This window comes from Idiotropiscis lumnitzeri, chromosome 3, assembly GCF_059441095.1.
Source record: "Idiotropiscis lumnitzeri isolate Australia: NSW breed Sydney's pygmy pipehorse chromosome 3, RoL_Ilum_1.0, whole genome shotgun sequence".
NCBI classification, from domain to species: Eukaryota; Metazoa; Chordata; class Actinopteri; order Syngnathiformes; family Syngnathidae; genus Idiotropiscis; species Idiotropiscis lumnitzeri.
Window position 1 is genome coordinate 3,381,757 of NC_142393.1, and position 25,744 is coordinate 3,407,500.

At 41.9% G+C, this 25,744-nt stretch overlaps 4 protein-coding genes across 12 annotated transcripts; 2 read left to right on the forward strand and 2 right to left on the reverse strand.

Moving 5' to 3' along the window:
• Positions 1-88: 88 nt before the first annotated feature.
• Positions 89-7,269, forward strand: LOC148339434 (SLAIN motif-containing protein 1-like). Of its 3 annotated transcripts, XM_088291677.1 has the most exons (9): positions 89-984; positions 1,945-2,075; positions 3,035-3,169; positions 3,284-3,358; positions 3,661-3,807; positions 3,900-3,942; positions 4,852-5,136; positions 6,016-6,135; positions 6,338-6,487. In XM_088291677.1, the coding sequence occupies exons 1-8, from the start codon at positions 743-745 to the stop codon at positions 6,086-6,088; spliced, it is 1,131 nt and encodes a 376-aa protein (XP_088147803.1). In that variant the 5' UTR covers positions 89-742; the 3' UTR covers positions 6,089-6,135; positions 6,338-6,487. The 3 variants fall into 3 exon arrangements, with proteins under 3 accessions (XP_088147803.1, XP_088147802.1, XP_088147804.1); XM_088291676.1 differs by lacking the exon at positions 3,900-3,942 and having other exon boundaries at positions 6,338-7,269; XM_088291678.1 differs by lacking the exons at positions 6,016-6,135; positions 6,338-6,487 and having other exon boundaries at positions 4,852-5,140.
• A 794-nt stretch (positions 7,270-8,063) lies between these two features.
• On the forward strand, positions 8,064-22,241 carry LOC148339435 (PI-PLC X domain-containing protein 1). 5 transcript variants are annotated; one of them, XM_088290041.1, is made up of 9 exons: positions 8,064-8,231; positions 8,469-8,605; positions 9,083-9,208; positions 9,572-9,727; positions 9,933-10,045; positions 10,125-10,195; positions 10,327-10,469; positions 10,734-10,798; positions 21,184-21,259. In XM_088290041.1, the coding sequence occupies exons 1-8, from the start codon at positions 8,141-8,143 to the stop codon at positions 10,758-10,760; spliced, it is 864 nt and encodes a 287-aa protein (XP_088146167.1). In that variant the 5' UTR covers positions 8,064-8,140; the 3' UTR covers positions 10,761-10,798; positions 21,184-21,259. The 5 variants fall into 5 exon arrangements, 4 of the variants coding, with proteins under 4 accessions (XP_088146167.1, XP_088146163.1, XP_088146166.1 ...); XR_015842498.1 differs by having other exon boundaries at positions 10,327-12,657; positions 21,184-21,282; XM_088290037.1 differs by lacking the exon at positions 10,734-10,798 and having other exon boundaries at positions 21,184-22,241.
• jagn1b (jagunal homolog 1b) lies at positions 11,621-14,128 on the reverse strand. The gene is made up of 4 exons (XM_088290042.1): positions 13,990-14,128; positions 13,029-13,126; positions 12,367-12,439; positions 11,621-12,287 (listed from the first exon to the last, which is right to left on the reverse strand). The coding sequence occupies exons 2-4, from the start codon at positions 13,115-13,117 to the stop codon at positions 11,898-11,900; spliced, it is 552 nt and encodes a 183-aa protein (XP_088146168.1). The 5' UTR covers positions 13,118-13,126; positions 13,990-14,128; the 3' UTR covers positions 11,621-11,897.
• LOC148339437 (uncharacterized) lies at positions 14,339-21,888 on the reverse strand. 3 transcript variants are annotated; one of them, XM_088290034.1, is made up of 4 exons: positions 21,847-21,884; positions 17,778-17,855; positions 16,937-17,189; positions 14,339-16,850 (listed from the first exon to the last, which is right to left on the reverse strand). In XM_088290034.1, the coding sequence occupies exons 3-4, from the start codon at positions 17,181-17,183 to the stop codon at positions 14,917-14,919; spliced, it is 2,181 nt and encodes a 726-aa protein (XP_088146160.1). In that variant the 5' UTR covers positions 17,184-17,189; positions 17,778-17,855; positions 21,847-21,884; the 3' UTR covers positions 14,339-14,916. The 3 variants fall into 3 exon arrangements, with proteins under 3 accessions (XP_088146160.1, XP_088146161.1, XP_088146162.1); XM_088290035.1 differs by lacking the exon at positions 17,778-17,855 and having other exon boundaries at positions 21,847-21,888; XM_088290036.1 differs by lacking the exons at positions 17,778-17,855; positions 21,847-21,884 and adding an exon at positions 17,676-17,755.
• Positions 22,242-25,744: the final 3,503 nt, after the last annotated feature.

The window sequence follows — 25,744 nt, forward strand, 5'->3', positions numbered from 1 at the left end:
CAGAGGGAAAAAAAGGTTTGTGAGTTCTCATGTTGCTGTGACTTAATCTCTGTGTTGTTTATATTCTGCAGCAGTGTGTCCCTTGCGCTGCCAACAGGTTTTTAAAAGCTCTAAATTGCATGCCTGGTTCTGCATACAATTAAGTGACTTTATTGCAATAATCAGGTTTTGGCCGCTCAATGTGTTTATTTGCTGTTGTATAACTTCCTCAAACTTTACATTTAGACAGTTGCAAGAAAATGTATGTGACTACTCCGGAATAACCTGATTTTTTTTCTGTACAGATCGGAACATAAATCACAATCTGATCTTCAGATAAATCACACGAAACGTTTTCTTAACATAAATACAAAACATTCAGAGAGGGTGGGAAATGTCACCCTTTTTGCTGTATGTGGGGTTTATTGAGACCTAATTTAAAGCGTTTGCAACGATGTACTGTAGCCACTAGATGGCGACAAACCGAGACCTAATGTGCTTTTTATGGCAGTCACGACAAACAAAAGTGGAGTTATGCTGTTATTGCTGATCGAAGAAGGTGCAGTCAATATGGTTGACATTAAAGTAACACATTTATAAAATCTGAATTATTCTTATTACATATAGTGGCAGTTGCTCTGAAGAGGCGGCCGGGTGGCGCTTAAAGTGGGCGGAGGTTGTGCAAATCTTCAATTGATGAGAAGTGCCAACAAGTGCGTGGACCTCATTCACGGTTGTCTCGTCGTCGCACGTGGACGACCCAATGGAGGCTTTTGTTTCGAACCGCGCCGACTTGGACCTCAAGAAGAACCTTGCCAACGGCGAGGTGCAGTTTCGGAGGCTGCGGGATCTCATCATCAGTTTGGAGCTTCACAGCAAGCAGACGCTTCCCACCCGGGTTCGGGTTTGGGCTCACAACCCCAGCACGCCGCCTCCGTGTCATCTGGAAAAGGTGGACGTTTTGGACTTCGACGTGATGATCGGATTCTCTGATCATGAAACGTGGTGAGTGTCTCCCATGTTGTTGATTGGATTCCATGCAAGTTCTTTCCACGAGTTCGTCTTTGTAAGTTTGGAATGACATAACGCTAACTGGGGTCGCGGACAACAGAATCCAAACTGTCCCTGCAGCTTTAATTCTTCATTTGAGGTTGATTGCGTTTGACGTTTTGTGCTGTGCAATGATGGCCAGAAAGTTGGTCTTGGGCTGTGTCATCAGAGATCATCAGGTGGGAAACGATCGAATTCTGCTTCGTTTCGAAAAAGATTCGTTTACTCTAAGTTTTTGTTGGCTCTGTCTATTAAGGTGCTGTTTGAAATGTGTTGTTCAGATGTAGATTTTAGAATCCACGTTTAGATTTAATCTTTAACATTTTGGTTTCAACATTAAAGGTTGAGATTTAACTATTAAATGTCTCTAATATGTAAATGTGTAAAAAGTGATTCAAATCCACATTTCTTTTGTAAATATTAAAGCTATAAATGTGACAATATTACTATTTTTTCCCCAGCGTGAGCTTTAAAGGTCATCCCATGTTGACTAGCAGAACATTTAAAAAAAATGCTGTTCTGTTTGAAAAAAAAAAGTGCATTATGAACTGGTGTAGCCACTTTTTTTTTTTAATTATATGGATTAGTCCAGATTTTTCTGACTTTGTGTTTAAAACTCTTTTGAAGACACTTTATCCTTTTGGCTTTCGACTCAATTTGAGGCGGTCGCTGTTCTGCTATTTTTCTGCTGTCTACTGTGTTTGTGTTTTAATTTGTGTTCCAATTCACATGACACCATTCGTAGAGTGCTTTGTTGCAGCTCGAGCGTTTGTGAAATGCACTATATCGATAAAGTTGTTTTGTATGAAACAAACAAGCCAAACGCATAACTTTTGATTGTCCAGAGTGGTCCAAGCTACTCCAACTATGTTGCCATTAAAACATGTTAACAGTCTTTCTGTGCGTCTTCGCCAGGTTGTACACGCCGCCCAAAACCAGCAAGAACCTTGAGAATTCTCTCACACCCTTTCAATGGTGCCGACACGTTCTGGACGCTCCCGAATGGAAGCCAGCGAAGCGTGCCATGCGCCTCCAACTAGAGTCAGGTGTGAGATGAGCTTGGTCAATGTGTTCATACAAACCGTTTGCAAAACGTTTTCCACATTGAAAACCTTGCTTTGGAATTTACAGAAATTCATGACAGTTTAAGGGAATAAACCAGCATTTTTTTTGCCGCCGCTTGATTGAAGTGGGGTAAACAACGGCGTTACAGAAATGCTCCAAAAAAGTGGGCAAGGAGAGCTAACTATTTCGCGTCGATCCACATGTCACAAAACACAATGTTTATTTGTAATTGAATATATGATACCTTTGCATTGAATTACCCTCAATTTTCAATAATTTTCCACACCTTTGCAACGCTGGCTCCCACTGACGGCCAGCTTGTCGTGTGCTGTCCGCTGACTTTCCGGGCATAACCGGATTTTTTTTTTCTTTTTTTTTTTTTGAGACAATGGTGTTCTGTTTAATCAGGACGCCAGTGACAGGCGGTGCGTATGAGCTGCACGACTGCTTTCAAAGACGCGTTTGTCACATCTATAGTCTATTCAAGTGGTTCGTTCACTTTTTACACCAAGAATCGCCAAAGAAATTCTTGGCTCTCCATCTACCACCAATATTAACGTATACTACGGCAGTACGTCTAAGTGTTAATCCAAAACGCGATAGGGTTTATTCTTTAAGCATAGTTAATAAAGTACGACTAGCATCTGTTACATTATCCACAATTTGACACTGCGCTTAATTACAGGAATTAAAAAAAAATCTTGATTGAATTATGTGTTGCACAAAACTTGTGTAAAATCTACCCTATTTTTTAATGTATTTTAGTCTATGTATTGAACTTAAAAGTTAAACTAAACTCCAGCCGTGATTCTTTTATTTATATTTTTTTGCCACTAGAGGGAGCTATTCCACTTTAGACAATCACTGGACTATTTATGTCTCCTCTCTTTCAACTCCTTTGAGATGTCACTCTGAAGATGACCTTTCATTTCAACATCAGCTTCCTGTTGGCGTAAATTAATGTCCGGCCCCCGGCCCACCTCCACCTCACCACCTGTAAATAGAGTTGCTGTTGTGTCCCCCATCGGCACATCCAGAACCATTTGCTCCAGTCCCCTGTCGCCTGAGATGCACGGTACGCACAAAGAAGTCACACACCAACGAAAATTATGCTTTGTAAAAAAAACAAAATGGAATTTCTCAACTTGTTTTCTAAAAACGATTCCTTCTTGTATTCTTCCTCCCTTAGCGTCCTCCCGGCCTCACTCTCAGAGTCCCAGTGGGAGGGCAAGGACTCCCACCTTCATCCCTCATCTGACCCGTGGTAAGCCCGCCTTTTCACTTTGCGCACCGACAGAGCCGCGAGCCTCTGCTTTTTTTGGTGGCTAAAAAAAAAAAGTTGGGTAAAAGTTCCGATTTGGTACATGAGTTAAATAAATAAATAAATAAAAAAGACTGAAATGCACTTCAGTACAAAAATAAGAATGAATTGCGACAATACCGAATCTTTTCATTAACTTCTATAGCGCTCATGTTGAGAAGCGAGAACTTGACAAATCGCTGAAGAGGTTCTCCCAATTTAAAAAAAAAAAATTTTTTTTAAAACATCCCACCACTGGTTGCCAGGAAGCAGCCATCGGCGCCGTAGCCCTCGGCCACATGTGGACTGTGACGTCATCTCTCGTGGGCTGGACGATGATGACTTGGTCCCTCATGGCTACAAACTGCGAGATCTGACTGATGTGCAAGTGATTGCGCGGCTGCAGGAGGAAAGTAGGTCCAAACTCACCCTTTCCATTTTTGTTTTCTTTGCGGGGTTGATGACTTTCATGTTGTGATGTCTCCTCCGTCCCTGCTAACTGCAGACCTCAGAGCTCATCGCTATTTTAGCTTCATTAACCCCACCAGGTGATTTTTGTGTGTGAATGCATGTGTGTGTGTCGGGGGGTGGGAGGTCGCCTCGCATGACTTGACTCAAGTCAGACTTAAGTCAGCCATTTTAGACTCGACTTGACTTTTACCGCAGGAACTTGGGACTTGGTCAGCGCTTCTCAATTATTTTCTGTTGCGTGCCGCTTCGAAAAAGAAAATATTTCATCTCTCAGTTGCAGATGTAAATTGTATCATTTGTCTATAAAATTGCTTTATGTGCACCTCTGGAACATTGTAGCCTTATTAACGTGAAAGAAAGCGATATAGATTAATTTGAAACATAGAATAACTTTATGAACATTGTTTTGTTTTTTTTAGACTGACTTAATCTTTCTTTTTATCCCTACAAAATATTTTTCCAAGTTTTTACCACCGTGCGCATGCTCACTACACTTAAAAAAAAAAAAAAACAACAAAAAAAAAAAAACACTTTAAAGCTACTTCCGGAAAACATTTTGATGAGATGAGAATGCTACTGCCACCTACTGTTGTGGATGTGCAATTACACTTTTGTATAGCAAAAAAAATAAATAAATAAATTGCATAGGGGGTGGGACCGCCCCCTTGAGGAGGACTGGACTTGCTAGAAAACGTGTGACTTATGACTTGAAAATACTTTTCTCACAGAAAGTCGACCTTTTTGAAAGATTTTCAAGATGGGCCAAAAATGCACAAGAACCTCATTTGAGCTTCTCTAATGCTTTGAATGCACGTCAGCACATGTTGCATAACTTTCGGTTCTCCAACAAGATGATTAAACAAAATTTCTCCGAAATCTTGAGAGTGACTTACGACATCTACATCCTGTCCGTCACTTCCTCCTACCTCCTCGTGTGTGCGTGCATTTGTGTTGGCCATGCCATTCCTCATGACTCGCTTACGCAGAACTCAGGCAGGAATTCGCCAACACTTCAATCGCCCTGGCCACCCGCCGCAGCCAGAGCGTCACCCTCCCGCTCAGCGCCCACCCCGACCCGGAGGAGGAAGACGGGGCGGGCGGCGAAGACTGCGGCCGTGCGCCGCCGGAGCGCCAATACCGCCCACTGCCGCGCGCCCGCACCTTATCCAGCGCCCGAGACTGGCAAAGCAGCAGCTTCCTGTCCATACATCCCTGCGCACCAGCGCACCCCTCCGCAGGCCGATTGCGAATGCCTTTCAGACCAGGAGCAGGTGAGCAATTGTGGCCGCTGAGTGACCCGCTCTCACGGCCCTCCCGTTAAATAAGAACTTTCAAAGCCTCTTGAAGTGCGCTTAAAGCGCCGTCTGCAGCGCGCTTCCGATCCCAGTTTGATGGGATTAGATTCATCCGGCCGCGAGTGCTGGGAAGTGTTAAAGGAGATTTTTGTAGTGCCTGAAGACATCATTCCCGAACGGCGTTTTGGCTGTGACCTTCACGTCTCAGCAAGAAAGACGATTTTGAGAGAGTTGCTTCTTAACAATTAGAATTGGCTTCAGTGGTCGATTGCGCGACTCACAATAAGTTTTTGGGTGTATGTGGCTTAAATGCACTCTAGCCTTTATAGTTTATTTTTTATTTTGACCTTCTGGATGTCCTTGGGGGCGGCACAGTGGGTGACTGGCTAGCACGTTAACCTCAAATTTCAGAGATGCAGGGTTCGATTCTGGCTCCGCCTACTGCCCGAAGACAGCTGGACTTGTGCAATTGGACTTGTTTTGGAAAAAAACAATCATTCCATTCTACAGTGGGATCAGAAAAGAACCATGCAGAACTCCACAAATAAATAACATCAGGCCATTCTAGGGTAAAGAATGTGCGGCCTGGATAATGGCTTGGATGGATGTCTTTGGGCAAAAAAAAACCACATGGCACAGTTGGAGATATGCATTTAGAAGTTTATAGAAGGTCCAATTAAATTAATGTGTAAATTTTACGGTGCGTTTTAGGTTCATTCTTTTTGTGAGTGGTGCATGTTAAAGTTTTAACAAGTTTGTTTTCCTGGCCAGTGATGTCACTCTTGCTGCATGCAATAAATGGATGAAATGACGAAATATGTTTTGGGTGAGAAGTTGACTTTTCGCGCATTTCAGGAGGGATGCAGAGCAGCTTGCCCAACATTTCCCGGGCTCACAGCGTTCCCATCGCTTCTTTACTACGTACTAGCTCGAGCTTTGATTCTCCACGCTGCTCGACTCGCCTGCAGTCGCCTTGTGAGTTTTCAGCTCCTCTGACATTTGGATCAAGTTCGAAGCTTTGTGTGCTTCTTTTATGGTTGCATATATTTCACAATACACACGTGTAGTACTCTCTGTTTGATATCTATATTTACTTTGTCTCGATTGCTAGTATAATTCTGTTTACGTTCCAATTTAATTTCCCTCATGAAATGAAAAAAAACATCTTTCCCCGCAGGCCTGGGGCACTCCAGAGTTCAGAGTTTGGGGAGCATTACTTCACCGTCACGGCACCAACTAGACTCCACCGCCAGTCTCAGCCCGACCATCAGGGACGCGCTTACTTTGCGGTCGCCGGGCAGCGGTGGCAGCAGCCGAATCCCATTACAGACTAAAAACCCCTCCCTCAGTGAGTCCAGCCTAAGTCCGCCTTGGCACGCCTACTTCGATGACACGGCAAGCCCCGCCCCCAGGTGCAAGATGGCCCCAATTGGGCACAGGTATAGAAATTCGATGCGATTAGTTTCCATGTAGAATTGAAGGTACGCTACTTGTGCTCGTTGTGAGCGCATGGTTGTCCTGCTCGCTGTTTATCGACGCGTCCAAAGGGTTTGTCGTGACCCCGCCTCGAGGGACAGCCGCGACTGATGGCTCCCTGTAGCAAAGGCTAAGATGCCTTTTTAAACTGTGTTTTGAATCATGTATTTTCTGTCTGTGCCTCGGGAGAGTTGTCACTGCTGCTTCTATGCCGCAAACGTCCTTTTGCAACACCTAAGCTATTTATAGATTTAGATGCGTGATTGCGAATCTATTTTCCCCTCATTTGGCAGCATGCGCTGCTAAAATTGGATGTATGTGGGCATTTTTTACATATCTAAGATATCAATGTAGTATTATTAATGGTGTTGGTTTGTTCAACTGTTTTAATATTCATGTCTCTATGTGGTTTGGTTAGAGACGCAACACGCGCACAAATGCAAAGTTCATATTTGTTCACACTAAACACGAATTCAGATGTTCTGTTTTGTTTTGTCTTTGCACCCAAAATGTCACGGTTTAATGCATTATTTTTACATAGCTTTCTGATGGCAAATTTAATTTATTGTTTGGATTTTGGACTAAATGGGCGATTAAAGTACTTTTAAATAAATAAATAAATAAAAACACCAATGGCAATCTCGTATTTTGAATCTCAAATGAAAATATTTAAAAATTCCATTCTTTTGTTCTGGCCTACTATTGTATGCTGTGGCTGTTCTGGGCCAAATTTGACCCGTATCTGCCTAAATGAATTTTAGATTCATCAACATTTGTTCAATTAAAGGGAATAGTGGGACTTATGGTGAGAATGTGTCCCTTAGCAAAAAATATTTTATTCAAGCATAGTATAAGTAAACCTGTTTTCTACAGAGCCTGTGTACTTTTTAAATACTATGTTTTATGATCTTCACAGAAGTACTCTTGGTTTGTACTTTAAAGTATACAGAAAAGCCCAAGATATACTCATTTTATGGGATACTGGTTAACGTGTTCAGTGACGCCACAAGAGCCCAGAGAACTGTCCTTTTCTTTTGCACAGGTTCATGCAGAAACTGGCAGTAGTGAAAATCATAAATGGGACATAACATTTGTTTTTGTCCAAAATCGAGTAGTGTAAAACACAAGAATGCATAATCCCGTTTGTCTGAAAAATCGAGTCGAACATTGAAAGGCTCTGTCCACTATAATTTGTTGGACAACTTTGAGGATATTCTTGGAAAGGGTCACAATTGACCAGGAATATTCTCTTTGTGCATGGAAAGATGAATGAATACGACTCATTCGTTCCGCGAAGTGACAGCAGTAGCAACTTTCAGTAAACTATAGCCAATCAATGTTCATTTCGGCCACCAGAGGGCAGTGGTCAACAAGGCTGCGTCTACTACACACTAATGACGTAATAGAAGAAGAGCAGCTGAACTCGTTTCACGTGACTTTCGTTTTGGATGTAAACAAAAGCGGAAGTAGCCAAACTGAAGTTCAAGAACATGTCGAATTTAACATGGAAGACGAACTCCACGGATACTCGGATTGGATGTCGCGTTTACCCGATGAGCTGCTTGACGTGTCGTTGTGGAACTTGGCCATCCCCGGTAAACAGAAACCTTTCTATCCTAAACGTTAAAAAATACTGCCAACCTGCATGGCGCTGTAGGTTTAATATTTTTCATCCTCAATAGATAAGATGTATGTTAAATGTAGTAAAATTATTAAAGGCACGGTTGTTTATTTTTTTAAATTTTCACATCTTTATTTTTAGTAGATGGGACATGCATACCTTGTTCTAGTTGTCGATCTATCTGTATTTTTGTGCGCACGTGTGTTCTCAGGGAGCCATGACAGCATGTCATTCTGCCTGGATTTGTCCTCTCCTGTTGTGGAGTCAGAATCTTGGCTCCTCAAAGTGATGGACAGACTTGCTCCTTGTTTAGTTCGGCGTTGCGTGATCCGCTGGGCCACCACACAGGTACACACACGCACGATTTTGGAAACAGATTAGAAATGTTTCCCCCAATGCTCACGATATAGGCATGCAAGCTAACAACGTCATTTTTAGACAACGACTTGTGCAAATAGTATTGAAACACAATTGGCCCATAAAAAAAACAGAAGGACAAATTGAGTACACTTGTAAATGTTACCTTGTATTAAGGGTTCATCCTGAAATGTCATCCAAAAGCCCAATATTCCTAACAAGTCGAGTCATTCAAAAGTTTCAGGCCAGCCAATCCTAAAACTGGCGGCTCATGGGATGTTTCAGAAAAAATTTCAAGCCCGTCAGTGTGGTCAAGACAATCAGCATGTCGACAAAACATTTTGCAGTGTTAGCCTCACTCATTCTGCGAGAATAGGCAAAAGTGGCTGCTTCACCATGAACTGAACATCCTACAGTTCCTAGCTGAGAAGAACATTTTGTGTTTATGACCTTTGTCTGTGTGCACAGCAAGCTGGCCTCAGTGAGCAGTGTGACCTCGGTATTCGCTTCTTGGACCTGCGGATTGCCAGGAAGCCGAAAGATGGCAGCAAATTATTCTTTGCCCATGGCATCTACACCCGGATGACTGTCAAGGTGCTGTATGTACACGTACACACACACATAAAAAAAATATATATATATATATATATATATATATATATATATATATTACTATACATTCACAGCCAAATCAAATATAAAAAATGTTCAATTACAGGTCACTCATGTTAATTCTCATTACTTCCCGTTAAGTGTTTGGCCAAAAAAGTTAAATCTTGGTGTCACTGGGCCATAAAAGAATTCTGCAAAGAAGGGAATCCTTCTCATCTGTGGTCATGAAAATGCGTTTTATCTTTGTCATCACTGGAACATCTGATATTCTTTTCATAGTCAGAAGCCACTGCATGTCTTGGTCAAACGCCTCCTGTGTGAGCATGTGTGTGTGTGTGTCAGCAGGAGGCCCTGGATGAACTGGCCACCTGGCTGGATGCACATCCGAAAGAGGTTGTCATGGTTTGCTGCTCACATTTCAGTTGCCTGACGCCGAGTGACCACGCACAACTTGTAGAGTACATCATAGCGCTGTTTGGGTCGAAGCTCTGCTCGTCACAGGTAACCTCGTAATTTTATATCGCGACGTTGATCATTTGCGTTCACTTCGCTTCCTTAAAAAAAAAAAAAATCCAAAATAAAACTTTCACGAATCAAATTTGAAGCTTTCTTTTTTTTAATTGAACAAGCCCTGAAGATTCATTGTAATGCTAAAGTATTTATTTTATTTTTTTGTTTTAATCCTGAAATTGTCCTTTTTGTGCAGCATCATCCCACCTTGCGGTCCTGTTGGTCCAAACGTCAACAGGTCATAATTTCCTATGACAACCAGGAAATGGTCCAGCATCATCCTCAACTGTGGAATGAAATACCTTACTGGTATGAAATCACAGACTTAAAGGTACACGCCTACTTCACCAGCACCATGGACGGATCACGTGTTCATCTCTTTACGTAGGTATGCCGATAGCACTGACCCAAAGAAGGTGATTACCTACTTGGAGGCTCAGAAGCAAAAAGGAAGACCTGGTAATTCTGATCCATTCATTTAAAAAAAAAAAAAAAATCATATCACAGACATCTATTATGGAGCAGTTTAAAAAAAAAAAAAAAAAAAAAAAAAAAAAAAAGCCACATATTTACTGCTGTCTGTTCTCCAGCTGGTTTTTACGTCAGTGGGCTGAACCTGACTGAAAACATCCCGTTCGTCCTCCTTCATCCTTTCCAAAACCTGAGGACGATCACCACCAAGGCTCTTGCCGTGCTGCTCGGCTGGGTGGAAGAACAACGGCCGGGACCCGAGGTGGGCAACGTCAACATCATCGGCGGCGACTTTGTTGCTGTCGATCACTTCTGCGATCGTGTCATTGGCCTCAACTACAAAGGGCGGTGCTGACCGAGACCAAAAAAAGACTGCGAGACTATCCGAAGTTTATCAGTGCCACTCAAGTTTGAATGCACACGCTCGACGCGAGGGTGGCTTCTAGTTGCAGCAAGTGACACGTGTATTATTATATTTGAATGCCAGAAATCTCCGAGACACATACACTGCTTTTTATATTTTCAGCGCTATTGTGAATCTTCTGGGTTTTAGTTGCAGGAAGTGACATGCCGGACTGTGTACCAAATTATGTGAGTAGACAATTTGAATCCTTTTTATATTTTTAGTGCTTACATATTTTTGAATTGTGGGGAAAATGCCCTAACACACGTTAGACACTGGAATGGACGTAAAAAAAAATACATTACATCATTGCTCATTTGTCACTGATTGGACTTAAAAAAAAAAAACACATGGTAAGTTTTTGTGGACTTAGATTTATGACAGCTGTTTTTGACAAATATTTGGTCGCGGGATCCAAAACTGTTTTGCTCTGTCGAGTTTTTAAGATATCAGACCCCGTTTAAAAAAAAAAAAAAAAATGCTAATTCATGTAAATGAAAGTTACAAGTTTTGAAAACTTAAAAAAAAACAGCATAAAAATGAATTTACAAATCATCCTCTTAATTCTTACTATGCTAGTGTGATTATTGATAGTAACGACTTATTGGGAGCTGCACACACCTCTCACCACACTTAAAATTGTGATTGGCAGAAATTGGCACATAGCTGGTGATGAGTACAATCTTAATTCGCTGGAAAGTTTTACGAAAACTAATGTAGAATTTTGCTTATTTGGTAAGCTAAGCAGCACGCCAATTTGTTTTAATCAGCATAAAAAACCCCCCTTTTTTTTTTTTTTTAAATTGTTCCCCAGTGTAATATGATATAAAAGATTGAAACTGTGATTGACCTTTTTGTATACAATCAAGTGCTCAATTCATGCTAAACTCCTCTTCGTCTTGCGGAAGTGTTTCCATTGTTTTGTCCACAAGTTTAAATTCAGTATTCAACAGTGTGACAATTAAGCTAAAGCAAAATTCTTGGTGCAAAGACGCGTGACAAAAAAACAATGTAGTTAACAGTTTAATAGTGAAATGCCAAAAGCTTTCGTGTAGAGTATCCATTGATGGGAGCAGACTTCAGGGAATGAATGTTTGGAAGAAAATAATGCAAATAAAATATAAAGGCAGAAATAGTTAGCGAGCAGCAACGTTTTTTTTGGGAGTCTTGCCTCAGAGATTGGGCTGCATCAGTCAATCTTTCCCCACGCTGCAGTTAATTTTTGGACAGCCACAAATCCGTTTGCTCTGTCAAATTCACAGACCATCCCCGCATATTCCGGGAGAATCATTTCTTCTTCTTCTCCTGCGTGCTGGTGAACCACTGATCCAGCAGCTTCTTGCTGTAGTAGATCTGCCAGGCGTGCACCTGCACGGAGATGACGATCACCAAATACATGACCGTCACCGCAGAGAAGCCGAAGATGAACCGGTAGGCTTTGCCGTGTCGGTACAGCTGCTGAGCGACGGGGAACATCTCCATGCTGCCGTAGATGAGCGGCGCCACGGAGAAAAGCCCGCCGCTGATCATGGAGATGACCAGGTAGCTGATGTTGTTGCGCGGCAAAGCCATGAAGCTAAAGGCGGTGGGAATAACGCTGAGGAGGTACGGGTACTCCCACTGGTAGGGCGAGGCGATGGTTTTGTGGGACACCAGACTCAGTTGGCTCACTGTCACCTGACGCACAAACGAGACACTTGAAGAGGAGCACAGTTGACACTCTGGAAAAATCACAAGTGAATCTTGAAAGTTTTACCTGAGCTGCCATCAGCACCCAGACCAGCAAGTGGACGATGTTGAGTTTACGGATTTCGGACTTCAAGGCCACGCTGGACACGACGGCACAATATGGAGGAAGAGGCGTAGAAATTTTTTCTGTTTCCTCTTCCGCATTCTCTCTCACACATACACCCATGCACGTGCATCCCACCTCGGATAGCATTACAACTTGATATTTTTAGAGAGAGGCAACCAATTCAGGGTTTACCCCGCCTGCTGCCCGAAGACAGCTGGAATAGGCTCCAGCGCACCTGCGACCCTCGTGAGGGTGAGTAGTTTGGATGGATGGATTTGATGATAATTTGTGCTCCACCACTGCATTCATTGCACAAGTTTCTACCTCCTCTTGTGCTGTCTTTAAGTGAATTCTTTGTCGGGACATGAGAAATGTCAAGTGACACAAAAACAAATTAGTCAATTTGGTAAAGTAGTGTTGTGCAGGGGACTGCTATGATTGGTGGAAATTGCAGAAAGCTCAAATTCAATTCACAGAGTTGCTGCGATTGGATGAAATTGCAAGCTAGGATGAATTTGCATCCATTATTACGCGCTTGACATTGTGAATTCCCGCAGGACCTGATTGAGGTGGAAATAGCTTTTATTTATGCAAATTACGAATTGCACTTGTGCGTGCCATACCTCATTTGGTAGTGTGAGGCCACTCGCTCCCTGTGTTCAAAGTCACTGCCGTCCGTGCCTTTTGCTCGCGGTCCTGCTCGGGAAGCCATGGCTCGCTTCTACATGACAAGACAGACAGACAGATCAAGTATTAGAGCTTGGGCGGGTCTTCATTTGATTGTTTTACACTTGTGACTTCCAAAAATTACTGGGTTCAAGTGCGGAGCACAAGTTTGTCAACAGCAAAAATACGTTAAAAATAAATTTGATCTGACTAGTTCTTATATTTAAGAATTTAATAATAACCTCGAGGATGCTCAATAACTGACGAATTTGATCAGGTGTCAAGACAGGGATTGAAGTATTAGTGAATCAAGTTAACGAATCATATTCGTGCATTACACGTTTAGTATAATGTTATTTTATAATTGAAACTTTTTTTAAAATGTGGAAATAACTTGATGTGATCAGTTCGCGTTACCACGTAAAACAGTTTTGAGGGAACCGGATAGATTGACGTTGCAAAAAAAAAAAAAAAAAGTTTTTATTTGAGAGTCTCAAATGATCACAACGCATTTAAAGACGCATACAAAAATCATCTCAAATGCCGAAAAAGACGTTTTACATGTAGATGCATTTTTGAGTTCCCGATTGTAATTATTTGGAAGAATTTCCGAGGCGGCAAGCTTTTTCTTCATCTACGCTAGTGTATTGTACCCCGATCTACGCGTTTTACTTTCTATTGGGTTGTCTTATTGCGATGATTTCACTGAACTCCAAAAGCAACCCTGGCAAGCACATTTATCCAAGCGTGACTTCGACTGAACGGCTTCATTCGGGTCGTATCGTGCGACAGCTTGCAAAAGGCATCGTCAACAACGAAGCCACCCAACTTAGCTTGAAGCACTTGACGATGCTAATGTAGAACGCAAATTGCAAATGTTTATTTCGATTTGAAGAATACATGGAAAACGGCACTTACATGTTACCTGCAGCCTGCACGGCGACGTCGTCCTTGTGCGGAAGAGGAAGGCGTCTGACATTTCCATCGATGATTGGCCCAAAATTCTTCTTCGTCATAGCATTTAACGACTGTTGCTAAACGTAATGGTGAAGTAGTGCCACCTTCTGCTTTGGAACGATTACTACTTTGGGTTCATCTGCCTCTTAAACATTTTACTCCAGGTACCACGTAAAAATGCTTAAAAATACTACAAATATCACCAGAATTGAACAAAATTAATATACTAGGTCCGCATATACGTCAAAAACTGTGCAGAAGACCCCCCCACCCTAAAATGTTTATTTTCCCTTGTAACATCATACACAGGTTGAACAATAACACTGCTTTATTTTTTTATTGTACTTGAAAGTAAAATACAACAGACTTCCACTTAAATGTGCTGTACTGGATTAGAAAAAAAAATAAAGCTCAAGACATTGTTACATTGTGCAATGTTTGGACAGTGATTCTTTTTTGTACCGCTAGTGGTACTCTGACAATTACTGAACTAAGCAGTTCCTTCAGTCATGATATAAAAAAAAAGGCAAGAGAAAATCTATGAACAAAAGTTCTTACAATCATTGAGTCTGCAGCATAAAATCAATTTCTTCTGATTCCTAAAATGTCATGAACGTGTTAAGAAAGGAAAAAAACAAACAATCTTTACTAAGTGATTGTCATTTCATCCATCTTCTCAGTCACGAGACCAAATTCATGAAAGTAAAGATGAGTTTTCTTACATGTAACAGAACAATTTGCAAATTTAAGTAAAAGACACTTTTCTCACGTGTAAATACAGACGTAACGATTTTAATGAAATATCACAAAGATTGAGACCATTTCACTTTACTTCATTTTTACATTTCCAGCTTCAATCGTCGCATTTGTAAATCCAAGCGCTTTGAATTACATTGGGTGCAATAAGTATCCAGAAAAAGTGGCGTGGACATACTGACTTGCATAAAGTCCCGCTGCCTGCTCGGATGGCAGCTGTACATGCACAGTGTCAGCCTGCTGTAGAGGGAGCACAGCGCTACCTGACGCCTGGTCCAGCAAGCCCTTGGTGCACTCATCGTAAGTGTATAGCATGGGCTCGTTGTTCTTCATCAGCGCCACCCACACGTTACTCCCTTTGCAGTGGATATGGTAAGAAAAATAGTAAACCCCTGGTACACTGCACGTAAAAACACCATTTTGAGGACTGTAGTCCTGATTGCTGTTCTGTAGGACTTTGTCAAAAATCACGGGAGAACCGACCGGAGGAAATGGATCGGTGAGCTTTGCTGTGAAAGATGGCATCTCCAACGCATTTCCGCCAATGTAGCCACCATGGCTCAGCTTTTTGTACACTTGTTTTTGGCCAATGTACGAGCCCGACGCTGGCAGGGTTTGTCCAAGGTCAGGATATGTCGCAGGGAGTCCTGGAGGACCAGAGGGTCCAGGTTGCCCTGGTTGTCCAGGAAGTCCCTGAGGTCCACTAGGCCCAGGGTGACCCTTAGGACCAATCTGACCAGTCGGTCCACGCATTCCCTCACCAGGATAGCCAGGTACCCCAGGAGGGCCTGTTTCTCCTTTTTGACCAGGCATTCCAGGAGGTCCAATTGGTCCACCTGGTCCTGAAAGTCCTGGGATCCCTTGTGGTCCCTGATGTCCTTTATCACCAGGTGGGCCTTGCTCCCCTCTATGCCCTGGTAGTCCTGCCGTGCCCGGTGCGCCAAATAATCCCCTGTTACCTGGTTCCCCTTTGGGACCCGTTGGTCCTTGAAATCCTCTCAGTCCAGGTTGCCCTAACCCACCTATGAACCCTGGCTGTCCCGGCAGGCCTGGTAACCCTAAATCTCCTTTTAACCCAGGATTTCCTTTGAGCCCACCATCGCCATCTTCACCCTTGTGCCCTGGAAAGCCAATGCTACCCGATGGCCCCATTGGGCCAGGTGGGCCAGGTCTGCCACTAGAACCTGTAGGACCTGTAACACCTGGAAGGCCTTCATGCCCCTTTTCTCCTTTTGGACCTGGTGATCCAGGAAAGCCGTTGTGTCCTTTGTGACCCTTGGGTCCTGGAAAGCCTTGTTTGCCATAACCAGGTAAACCTGGACTTCCTGGTAATCCTGGAGAACCGGCTTCACCTTTGCCTCCAGGAAGCCCCGGTTGCCCTGTAAAACCATCCTTTCCTGGTTTTCCCATTCCAGATGAGCCCGGGAGACCCGGTTGGCCTCTGTCACCTGGTAGTCCTGCTGGGCCTGGTTCACCATGAGGACCAGCTTTTCCTGGCGTTCCTGGCTGTCCAGAAAGACCATTGACACCAGGTTTGCCAATCCCAGGCATTCCAGCATTTCCCGGTGGACCCGGCGGTCCACTAGGTCCTTTTAACCCAGGCAAACCAGGTATACCAAGTCCTTTTTCTCCTCTGGGGCCTGTTTGGCCAGGAAGCCCAGGAGAACCTCTTTGACCTGGCTCTCCTTGAAGACCCACTTGTCCTGGCAGTCCTTGACCTCCTACTTTTGAAATTGCAGGGAGGCCAGGTGGACCTGGCAGTCCTTGAGGACCAGGAAGTCCATTTGGTCCCTCACGTCCACTAGGTCCTGGCTCCCCTTGTGGTCCGGGCAATCCAGATCCTCCTGGTTTTCCAGGCAATCCCGGCAGTCCTGGTTTACCTATTCCTGGGTACCCTTGAGGGCCAGAGGGTCCTGGTTTTCCTGGTATTCCTTGCAATCCCTGTCCTGGCAGCCCGGGTGGTCCTTGAGGTCCCGGCGGGCCCTGAACTCCAGGAGGTCCAATGCGGAAGCCTTCTCCACTAGGACCAGGCGGAGGTGGACCTTTGGCTCCTCTGAATGTTTGTCCTTAAAAACAATGAGAGGCGAGGATTCAAACAGATTAATAAACAGTCCTCAGTTCTTTCATTTTCAAATCTGAAAAAATGTGAGACCTTTGCTTTCCGTCAAAAGCCGCTCTTTGCCCAACTCAAATGGAAGCTGAGGTAGCTCCATACCGTACTGACCCAGTAACGGCATCTCATTCCCTACGAAAGGCTGTTGCGCTTGGCCGTCGTTGTAATGTGGCTGAGCCTGGTATTTTTGCGACGTTGATGTTTTGCTTCTGGAGAATGAGCCACCATGGGCCAGATGGAACACGACGATGAGTATGTGGACACGAAGGAGGCTTGTAGGAACCATGTTTTACTGTGGAGGCAAAAATAAGTAAAGAAGTGCATCGGTTTTTCCATATTTTTGTTATGTCATAGCCTTCTTCCAAAATGGATTTACTCATTCACGACCAGCTGAGTAAAAAAAAAAAAAAAATGGATCTTTGACGTCTTTAGCCGTCAATGGTAGCAAAGGAGTTAAAATAACAAATGAGCTGATGTTGTGAATACTTTTCTTTGTGCGATTTCTTAGTTTTCTAAATGATTGTCATTTGTGATAAATTTAAAAAAAAGAAAAAATTATGATTTGAAATGATTTCATTGTTGGATGTGGTGTGTTCCATTTAGAAATAAGGCTGAGACATGTGTGAATAATTTATGAAAGAATTGTATGTATATATTTTTTAAGATACAATAGGTCAACATTATTAATACAAAAAAATAGAATTATTAAACTTAAGATTGAGCAACAGAAAAACAATTTAAAGTTAATAACATTTTTTCAAGTGCCACGTTTGCTTACTTTGAGAGTTGTCCTCCTTGAATAGAATAGAATAGAAATCCCTTTATTGTCATTGTACTCAAGTGTGCAACGAGATTAGCCAAGTAAACGTCTTCGCCTTACGTTAGGTTGCCTCTCGGACTCGTTTCCAAGGTATGAGTGGGAAGGTGGCCATGTATGAGCTCCAGTCAGGTCTCAACTCTGCCCCCAAAAAAAGAAAAAAATCCATTTCTTTTTGTAGCGCTACTACAGTGCAGAACGAAAAGGCCGACAAACCGCCATTAGTTATCATAAGTACGTGTCGAGAGTTGCACAACACTGCTCAATCAAAAATAAACACTTTGTCAAATTGCGAGCGTCGCTCAAAAATGAGTAAGAACGGTATTTGCACATATTTTTGTGGAATTTCTCATTCTGGCTCACATGAGTAGATTGTGCAAGTGGTCATTTTGTTGCAGGCTGAAAATTGTTTGGACGTGTTCATTGGCTTCAACACTTGACAAATGTAACAAGCCCAAAGCCCTCGCGAGCATCTCAAACGCATTTCCAATGTAAAGATTTAGCACCACGGACAGAACCCTGCGCCGTTTTGCATCTCTCGTCTCAACATCCTGTGATGGTACAGCAAAAGCAGAAGGGGATTATTCCAATTTATTTTTTGGGTACAAAACCAAAAAAAGTAGAAATGTGAACAAATAATCAAATAAATATAAAAATAAAAAATATAATTATTATAATTATAATATTATTTTATCTTAAAATTAAAAAAAAAAAAGTGCAAATGGATAAATTTGAGTATGGTTTCCTTGAATAAAGAGCGGTGGACTTTACTTACTATACACTTATGAATTGTTGCAACATTTAAATAAACAATTTCAATAGAATACTAAAATGTTGAACTCAAGTATACTAATCGTTTTTTACAATTATGCCAATTTTGTAATGGTTGAGTGTAATAATCGTAATTGAATTTCGATCAATTGCACAGCCCTAACCCATGGTGAGACAGGTTCTTCTTTTAAAAATACATTTTGCAATTAAGCTACAAAAAGTCCAAGTAATATCACAAGACAATCACAATCGGATACATACAGTATTGATTGAAAATATTGAGTCGTTCACAGCATTTAACTTCAGTGTAGTCTCACGAATCTGGGCTGAAGTCCAAAGTCAAGCAGAAAACATCGTTAGTTAGAGAGCGGAACTTGATGCACTTTGTCCTTATCGTGTATTTACGCACAAAAATTAAGCCAACCACGTATTAATATTGCACATGAAATTAGACAAAGTCAAATTTCAGTTTGGAATTCCAAAACACAATTGCTTCCTTTTTCCATACAAAGTTTTTTTTAAAATTTTTTTTTTTTTAATTTGGGTCTCTCAATATGATTTAAGAGGTGCTGTTAAGTTTATTGTAGAAAAAGCTGTTAAAGGAATTAGAAGGTGACCTTTTTCCGTTGATGGAGTTCTAAATATAAATCTGAAGCAAATGTGTTACATTTGTAAGAAAAGTTGAAATAATCTGAGCCCATCATGGGCAAACTACGGCCCGGGGGCCACATGCGGCCCGTTAAACGTTTTAATCCGGCCGGCCAAACTTGAAAAAAAATTAAATTAATAAACCTTGATAATGTTTTATTTTCTAAATACTGTGGTGTGTCAAAGACAGATATTTTGTTCTGATGCTTTTGTTAATTTTTATTTAAAATTAAATAGATTTTTTTTTTCTCCGATGAGGTGAGGTGACCAAAACACTCCATCCATCTGCTTCTGGTCCGGCCCCTCTGTCAAATTTTAGAAGCCATTGTGGCCCGCCAATCAAAAAGTTTGCCCACCCCTGTCTTAGCCTGTGCTATTTTTTGTCATCACTCATTATATGATTGTTAAAATGTGTGCATTGTGAAATACGTTACTGTATGGTGACTGAAAAAAAAAAATACACTCCTACTAACAAGATAATCTGAATAAAATATAAGTGAACTCTGACAGCATATGTAAGCGAGTCGTGCATTTCACTGAACAATTTGAAAATGACACCACCCTCATGAAGTATAATGACGCAAACGTTGAACTCATTGAATGAGAACAGCGTAACCACGTCAAGACGCGATCAATCAAGCTCATTTGCTGTGGTAAATATACGTCAGAGTCGGCATTTAATGGTTCAACTCCTCATGTTGAGGATCAGTCACATTTGGGAAAAAAAAAAAAGAAGCCCCACCTGATGCAATGGTTGTGTCTGACCACTTCCAGATGTTAAGATCATAGTCGTCGAAGCGCCGTGTGCTCGGAGCTCAGACTATGTTTGACATGCACCGCTCAGCTGATGCGAACTAGAACCCAGTGCAACACATCTGGGTGTGTGCGTGTGCGTGCATGTGCTTGCCAACTACATTTTTAGTCAAAAGCCATAAGGAGTCCCAATCCCGTCCATACATCTCTGATGATGTCATTTAAAAGAGGATCCCCGCGCACATGCACAGAATTGCACTCCAATCCACACACGCGGTGTCTGACTCATTAAACCACATTTCCGTGAAGTGCCGGGAACCGCGAGTCACCTTTACGTCTCGCCACAGTTTTGATTTCAGACAAACGTCAACAAGCCGGGCCTCATTTCGCTGCACGTTTTGTACCCGTAATTTATTGCCAGAACCTCACGCGGTTGCTTTGTCTCGATTTACGTTGGCTCCCAAAGGCACTCTGCCATTTTTTTTTTATGGATTCCACATGCCAAAATCAACACACGATCACTGAGACGCTGGGAAATTCTGGAGTCTACAGCTGGATTGGTTTAATTTGAGATTGTAAATTGTGATTTCAATAAATTTGGAACGTACAAAGGAGACTTTGTGAACAATTTATAATTTGTCAGTATTGCATAAGGGCAATTGGTCACCGTCGTTTTAATCCAAAAACAACCAAGTCATCAAAAATCAAACAAATCCAATAAACTGCAAAAATGGAAGAAAAATGATGAGCGAGCAATTTTTTTTATTTTTTTATGTTATGTTTTAAATGTTTTGATCAGCGACACAAATTTGAATCTTTATCTTTCATCCGTTCACTTTTCAACTTTTTCGGTCTTAGATATGGGAATGTTCATTCAACCAATCCAATTTCAGATTTGTCCATACAAGGCCAAAAAGCTGGCATGCGATAACCTCAGGATTTTTCTGTCTGATTGGTTGGCTGGCGCAAAACGTGATACAGTCAACGTCACTGGCAAAATCCTTCTGCGGATTTTAATCCGTTTAATAATCGACATCTGTTTTATTTCAATATTTTCTTTTTTATTTTATTTTGTTTGGTATTTTATGCATATTGATTGTTCCAGATGTTTTGCAAACGGCCTTGACCTGTGACCCCCCCCTCCCCCCTCCGCACTCCAGAAAACGACCACTGTCCCTCTGCTATGAGGCGAAATGTTCCTACAATAAAATACTGTCATTGCAGCGTCTAATATTTGAATCTGCAAAATACAAAGCTGAGATGATTTCTAAAACATATTTTCTAACCCAACTCGCAGGAGCGGCGCATTTTGTTCGGAGCGGTGTGTGACTCGCGAGCGGGAGACAAGCAAGTAGGCAGCAACAGACACATGGTGGTGGGATCAAGAAGCGCATTCCCTCCACGCTACATCAACACTTCCTGTCCAGGAGCGAGCCAGCCAGCGAGCGAGCGAGTGTGGGGCACGGTGCAAAGACATTCGAAAGACAGCAAACATAAAAAAAAAAAAAAGTCTGGGCCTGCTGAGGGAAGCGTCTGGTCCTCCCTCTGCACCCGTCATTGACGAGGGGTGCTGGTCCAACAATAACACAACGGCAGCCAACCTTCGCGATGACACAAAAATGTCTTTTCGTCTTCACGTGCACATTCTTGTGTCTGATCCCAGTCGAAGGAAGCGCAAAATAATTCATCCCAAGACCAACTCATATCAAATTTAAGGCGGCGGGTGCGCAGACAGACAGACAGAGAAAATAATTTTTCTTGCGCTGACAAAACAACGCCGCTTCTGAGTCCGTTTGTGTTTTCTTAAGGTTTGGACATCCAGAAAAGTCTTTTCATGTATCGGAAGCGTTTGGTTGCCTAGGAGACGGTGCCGAAAATGCGATGCTGCATTCAAACGTGCCAAGAAGACCCAACACTAAGACCAACCTGAAAGCAGATAAGCGATGCGAGCGCCTCTTACCTTCACGTGTTGCTGCTGCACTGCAGGGCGGATGCCGGCCGCACGCAACTTTGATGGAGCTGAAGCTTTTTATGTGCAAGTGGGAGGAGTCGCACAAGTAAGAGGACGGAGCCCAAATACGGTACCAAAAGAGAAGCTCAGGATCTGCTTGCGGGAGAAAGCACAGACAACGGGCCAACCGCGGAAAGGAAAATTTGAATTTGCGGGTGCAAAACTGCAAATTTGCAGCGCTTGCCTGTTATTTTAAATTGTAATATCACCAATCACCGCTAGATGGCATGCAAGTCTCCGTTGCGCTTACATTGGCGACAACGTGAGTACACCAGATATTTTTTTTTTGCAGATTTGGAATGACATGCAGGACAAAGATAATAAATCGATAACGTTAACATTTACAGTGAATTGATTTTTGTGATACATAATGCATTTAATGTTGATTGCTTGTTCAGCAGTTTTGTGCCATCCTTGAATTGGTGATTGCTCTTTGCACTGGGGGGGAAAAAAATGACAATACGATTTTTTTTTTCTTCACACATTTTGTTATTTGGGTAGAATCGTGGATATTTTATACTTCATGATCATCCATATTTCAAATAGCATTTTTTTGTCATTTGTCGAACGATCGTGACCCCCTCCAGTTTGTAAATTACCGGTACGCCACCCCGCTTTAATCTCAGTACGATGCATGTCAATGTTACAACACCGCAAACGAACAAAAGTGTTGCGTATTCAGTACTTTTGTCAAACTTATTTTAGCTCAGGGGCTCAATGGAGGAAAATCGATTACCGAGTGGGCCGAACTAGTAAAATCATGATTTATAATTGGCGTCAATATTTGCATGCTGTCCTGGTGCTACCAGTAGTTGAACGTGTCATATACAACACATTTATGTCGTTGTTTGTTTGTTTACCGCAATAAAACCATGACTTAAGGTTAGGTTTTAAATAGTGACATCCAGGTTAATTCCTTGTTCAACTCGCTCTACTCATCGCTTGCAAATATCAAGAAGAACACTTTGAACGAAAGCTTTACGGATAGACTGCCATATTGAATTTTACTATACATATTAAAAGATTTGAGTTTATGGTTGAATTAAGTTTACAGGTGTCTCTCACTTGTGTGGCAACTAACATTGGCCGTTTGGCAAATTTTGGGGTGGCTCTTGGTTCAGTTGTGCAAGACTTTATTTTATACTTTACCAAATCTTCTCACGGGCCGGATGAAAGCCATTTGCGGGCCTGATATGGCCCGCCGGTCGTATGTTTGACACCCCTCCATTAAATGCATGCATTCATTCTAACTGCTTGAGATTGTTTAACAGAGGGCAATAAAATAGGAAATAAAAAGAAAAGTGCTCTTTGCAAAACAGCCGTAATCTCAAAGCTCGGGTTTGCATCCATGTGCAATTTTGCCGAGGCTTTGAACTTTTGCTCAACTTCTTTGCTTATTTCAAGGTGTCAGTTCGCCCTCTGAACAGCTGCTTCACATTTAAGTAATCATTTTTCGGGTTGCTTTTTTATTTCACTACAGCCGCTTCAGGAAAAAAAAGAAAAACATCGGCTGATTTGCAGTCGTTTTCAGAGAAAATACTTGCTGGACTCGATTATTTCTGCATCAATCTCGTTCATGACGCACAGCAAAGAGAAAACATGGAAACCGTGACGTCACAACCATACACAACTGCATTTTGCTCCCGTTTTTCCTCGTGTGGCTCTTATACAAATACAAAAACATTTTGTAAGAAAAGGCCACAACCTGGAAAAATGCTTAATCTTTAATCTTCACTGTTTAGTAAAGCGGGAAACCAGCTAAAAAAAACAACTAAAAATAAACTTCCAAATTACATTTGGAGGAAAAGGTGTTGCAGTGCACACCAGTCTCCACTAGAGGGCCTTTCGTGTCTTTTGGCTCTTTTGGGGATTGATTACTGGAGCTCACTTTTCCAGTCCTCCCAAAGTCCTCATGCCTTTGAGCAAGGCATCAAAACCTCACGTTGATGTCTCTCCTCGAAGTACGAAATGAATTTCCCCTGATGGGAAAAATGAAAGGATTCATTTTTCTGGCCGTTACATCAGGGGGAAAAAGGCAAATGATGACGTCAGAGACATTTCAGCTGGTTAACTGTGAAAGAAAACATGTGGAGGAATTTAGCTACAAGGTCATTGAGGGAAATCATCAGATAGTGTTTCACAGTCATTACATGGCCTCGTTGCTCTTTTGTCTGCAACCTTCTCTTCGCATTTACCTCAAAGACACCCAATCAAAACAGGACGTGTATTCAGGACAGGCCCGTGGAAAAGAACCTATGCGGTCCTAAATCCGTGGAAATCTTTCCCATTTCTGCACTGGACGGAACTTTGCCAATGTGGAAAGAATCAAAGTGAACTATTGTGTCCCCCTCAGATGATTTTTCTCCCTCCTTATTAAAAAAGCATCAAATGGGAAAGCGTCTAAAAGACAGATGAACAGAACGTTATCAGAGTTTTTGGATTATAGCCACATTAGGGATCATTTGTGAGAAGTTTTCCAAAGCAAACGATGAGCTAATTCCACCACACCACAAGTACGGACGCCTCACATTTCAATTCCTAATTAAAAGTGTGTTTTGGTAATTTGATCCTCGAGACATTTACCTTGGAGCATGCGATTGGATGACTCAAAGCGGACACTGGCTATAAAAAGTCTACACACCCCTGCCCGACGGGGGTGTAGTTGACGTCCGAGTCCACGCTGCGCTTACAATCGTTAGTAAGCCGATACGTAGCAGATTTTTATCCACATTTGGAACAAGCCTTGATATCCAATTTTGTGTGAGTCATGGAAATACGAGGGGAAAAAAAATGTCTTCCGTGATGCAGATTTGAACTGTGCTACTTGAGAGCAAAAATGGTGCCGCTTGAACCATGCTGTGTAAATCAAGCTTTATTTTGTGGGTATGTTATGCTGCTAAAAAAAAAAAATAAAAAAAAAAGCTGGTGGGGAAAAAAAAAATCTCACATGCAAGACTTTGGACAACAGAGCTTTGTGAAGTGAGAGGTGAGACACTATTAAGATTTGAGCATCTCAGGTGTTTTGGGTGATAAAATAGTCTTGGATTTTCCTCATTCTATATATTTATGTTTGATTCCTGGCTGATTTTTTTTGGGTTGTTTTCCCTTTTTTCCAAAATATTATTTAACTGCACTTGGATTGGAATACCATAAATCAGTGGAACTCAAACGTTTTACACCAAGTGTCACCTAGAAAAAAAAATAAAAGCCCAAATACTTTCCACGTAGCAACATTGTGAGCTCATTTAAAATAGTTGCATACTTGGCCCAAATATTTGTCCAAAATTAGGTTTGTTCCTAAAATGTAAATTGTGTCGTGCGCTTGCTTCCAACGTAGGTTGTTGCATTCTGTTAGTCTACCACTAGATGGCACTAAATTATGCATGCTTTAACATATAATGCAATGTTTTTTTCCCTTTTCACATACCACACTTTCGAAAGCACAGTCACATGAACAAGAAAAAAAAATATCATTTTCTCAACCATTTTTACTTCTTTTGAAGACATTTATTTTCAGCAGATTTTTTTTAACCCACAATTCATTCTACATAATACAAAATGTAATTAAACGACAGAATGTGATGAAAAGACCAATTTGAGTTTTAAAATCAATATGAGCTCATGAACAATTCATATACTGTAACTCAGATGATGAGCGTTTAAGGACTTCCACTGAAAAAGATCGGCAATTTAGAGACTGAATTACACAATGCGAGGCTGACAGACAGGAAATTGAAGGTCAAGGGCTCCCTGGACTCGGTTTGTTCTGCTTTGATAAACCGAGGGTGCTCTCTCTTCCTTTGCCAGAAGAGCCCGTTTTTACTGCCGTTCGGCGCCTCGGTGAAGA

What these genes read in the sequence shown, in the direction of transcription:
- LOC148339434 (XM_088291676.1), top strand. Translation starts at nt 743, where the DNA reads ATGGAGGCTTTTGTTTCGAACCGCGCCGACTTGGACCTCAAGAAGAAC. An exon ending in TTCTCTGATCATGAAACGTG is followed by an intron (nt 985 to 1,944) that starts GTGAGTGTCTCC and finishes CGTCTTCGCCAG; the next exon opens with GTTGTACACGCCGCCCAAAA. An exon ending in TGCGCGGCTGCAGGAGGAAA is followed by an intron (nt 3,808 to 4,851) that starts GTAGGTCCAAAC and finishes TCGCTTACGCAG; the next exon opens with AACTCAGGCAGGAATTCGCC.
- LOC148339435 (XM_088290037.1), top strand. Translation starts at nt 8,141, where the DNA reads ATGGAAGACGAACTCCACGGATACTCGGATTGGATGTCGCGTTTACCC. An exon ending in ACACCCGGATGACTGTCAAG is followed by an intron (nt 9,209 to 9,571) that starts GTGCTGTATGTA and finishes GTGTGTCAGCAG; the next exon opens with GAGGCCCTGGATGAACTGGC. An exon ending in GAAGCAAAAAGGAAGACCTG is followed by an intron (nt 10,196 to 10,326) that starts GTAATTCTGATC and finishes TCTGTTCTCCAG; the next exon opens with CTGGTTTTTACGTCAGTGGG.
- jagn1b (XM_088290042.1), bottom strand. Translation starts at nt 13,117, where the DNA reads ATGGCTTCCCGAGCAGGACCGCGAGCAAAAGGCACGGACGGCAGTGAC. An exon ending in GCCTCACACTACCAAATGAG is followed by an intron (nt 12,440 to 13,028) that starts GTATGGCACGCA and finishes CGTCGTGTCCAG; the next exon opens with CGTGGCCTTGAAGTCCGAAA. An exon ending in GGGTGCTGATGGCAGCTCAG is followed by an intron (nt 12,288 to 12,366) that starts GTAAAACTTTCA and finishes TTTGTGCGTCAG; the next exon opens with GTGACAGTGAGCCAACTGAG.
- LOC148339437 (XM_088290035.1), bottom strand. Translation starts at nt 17,183, where the DNA reads ATGGTTCCTACAAGCCTCCTTCGTGTCCACATACTCATCGTCGTGTTC. An exon ending in GCTTTTGACGGAAAGCAAAG is followed by an intron (nt 16,851 to 16,936) that starts GTCTCACATTTT and finishes ATTGTTTTTAAG; the next exon opens with GACAAACATTCAGAGGAGCC.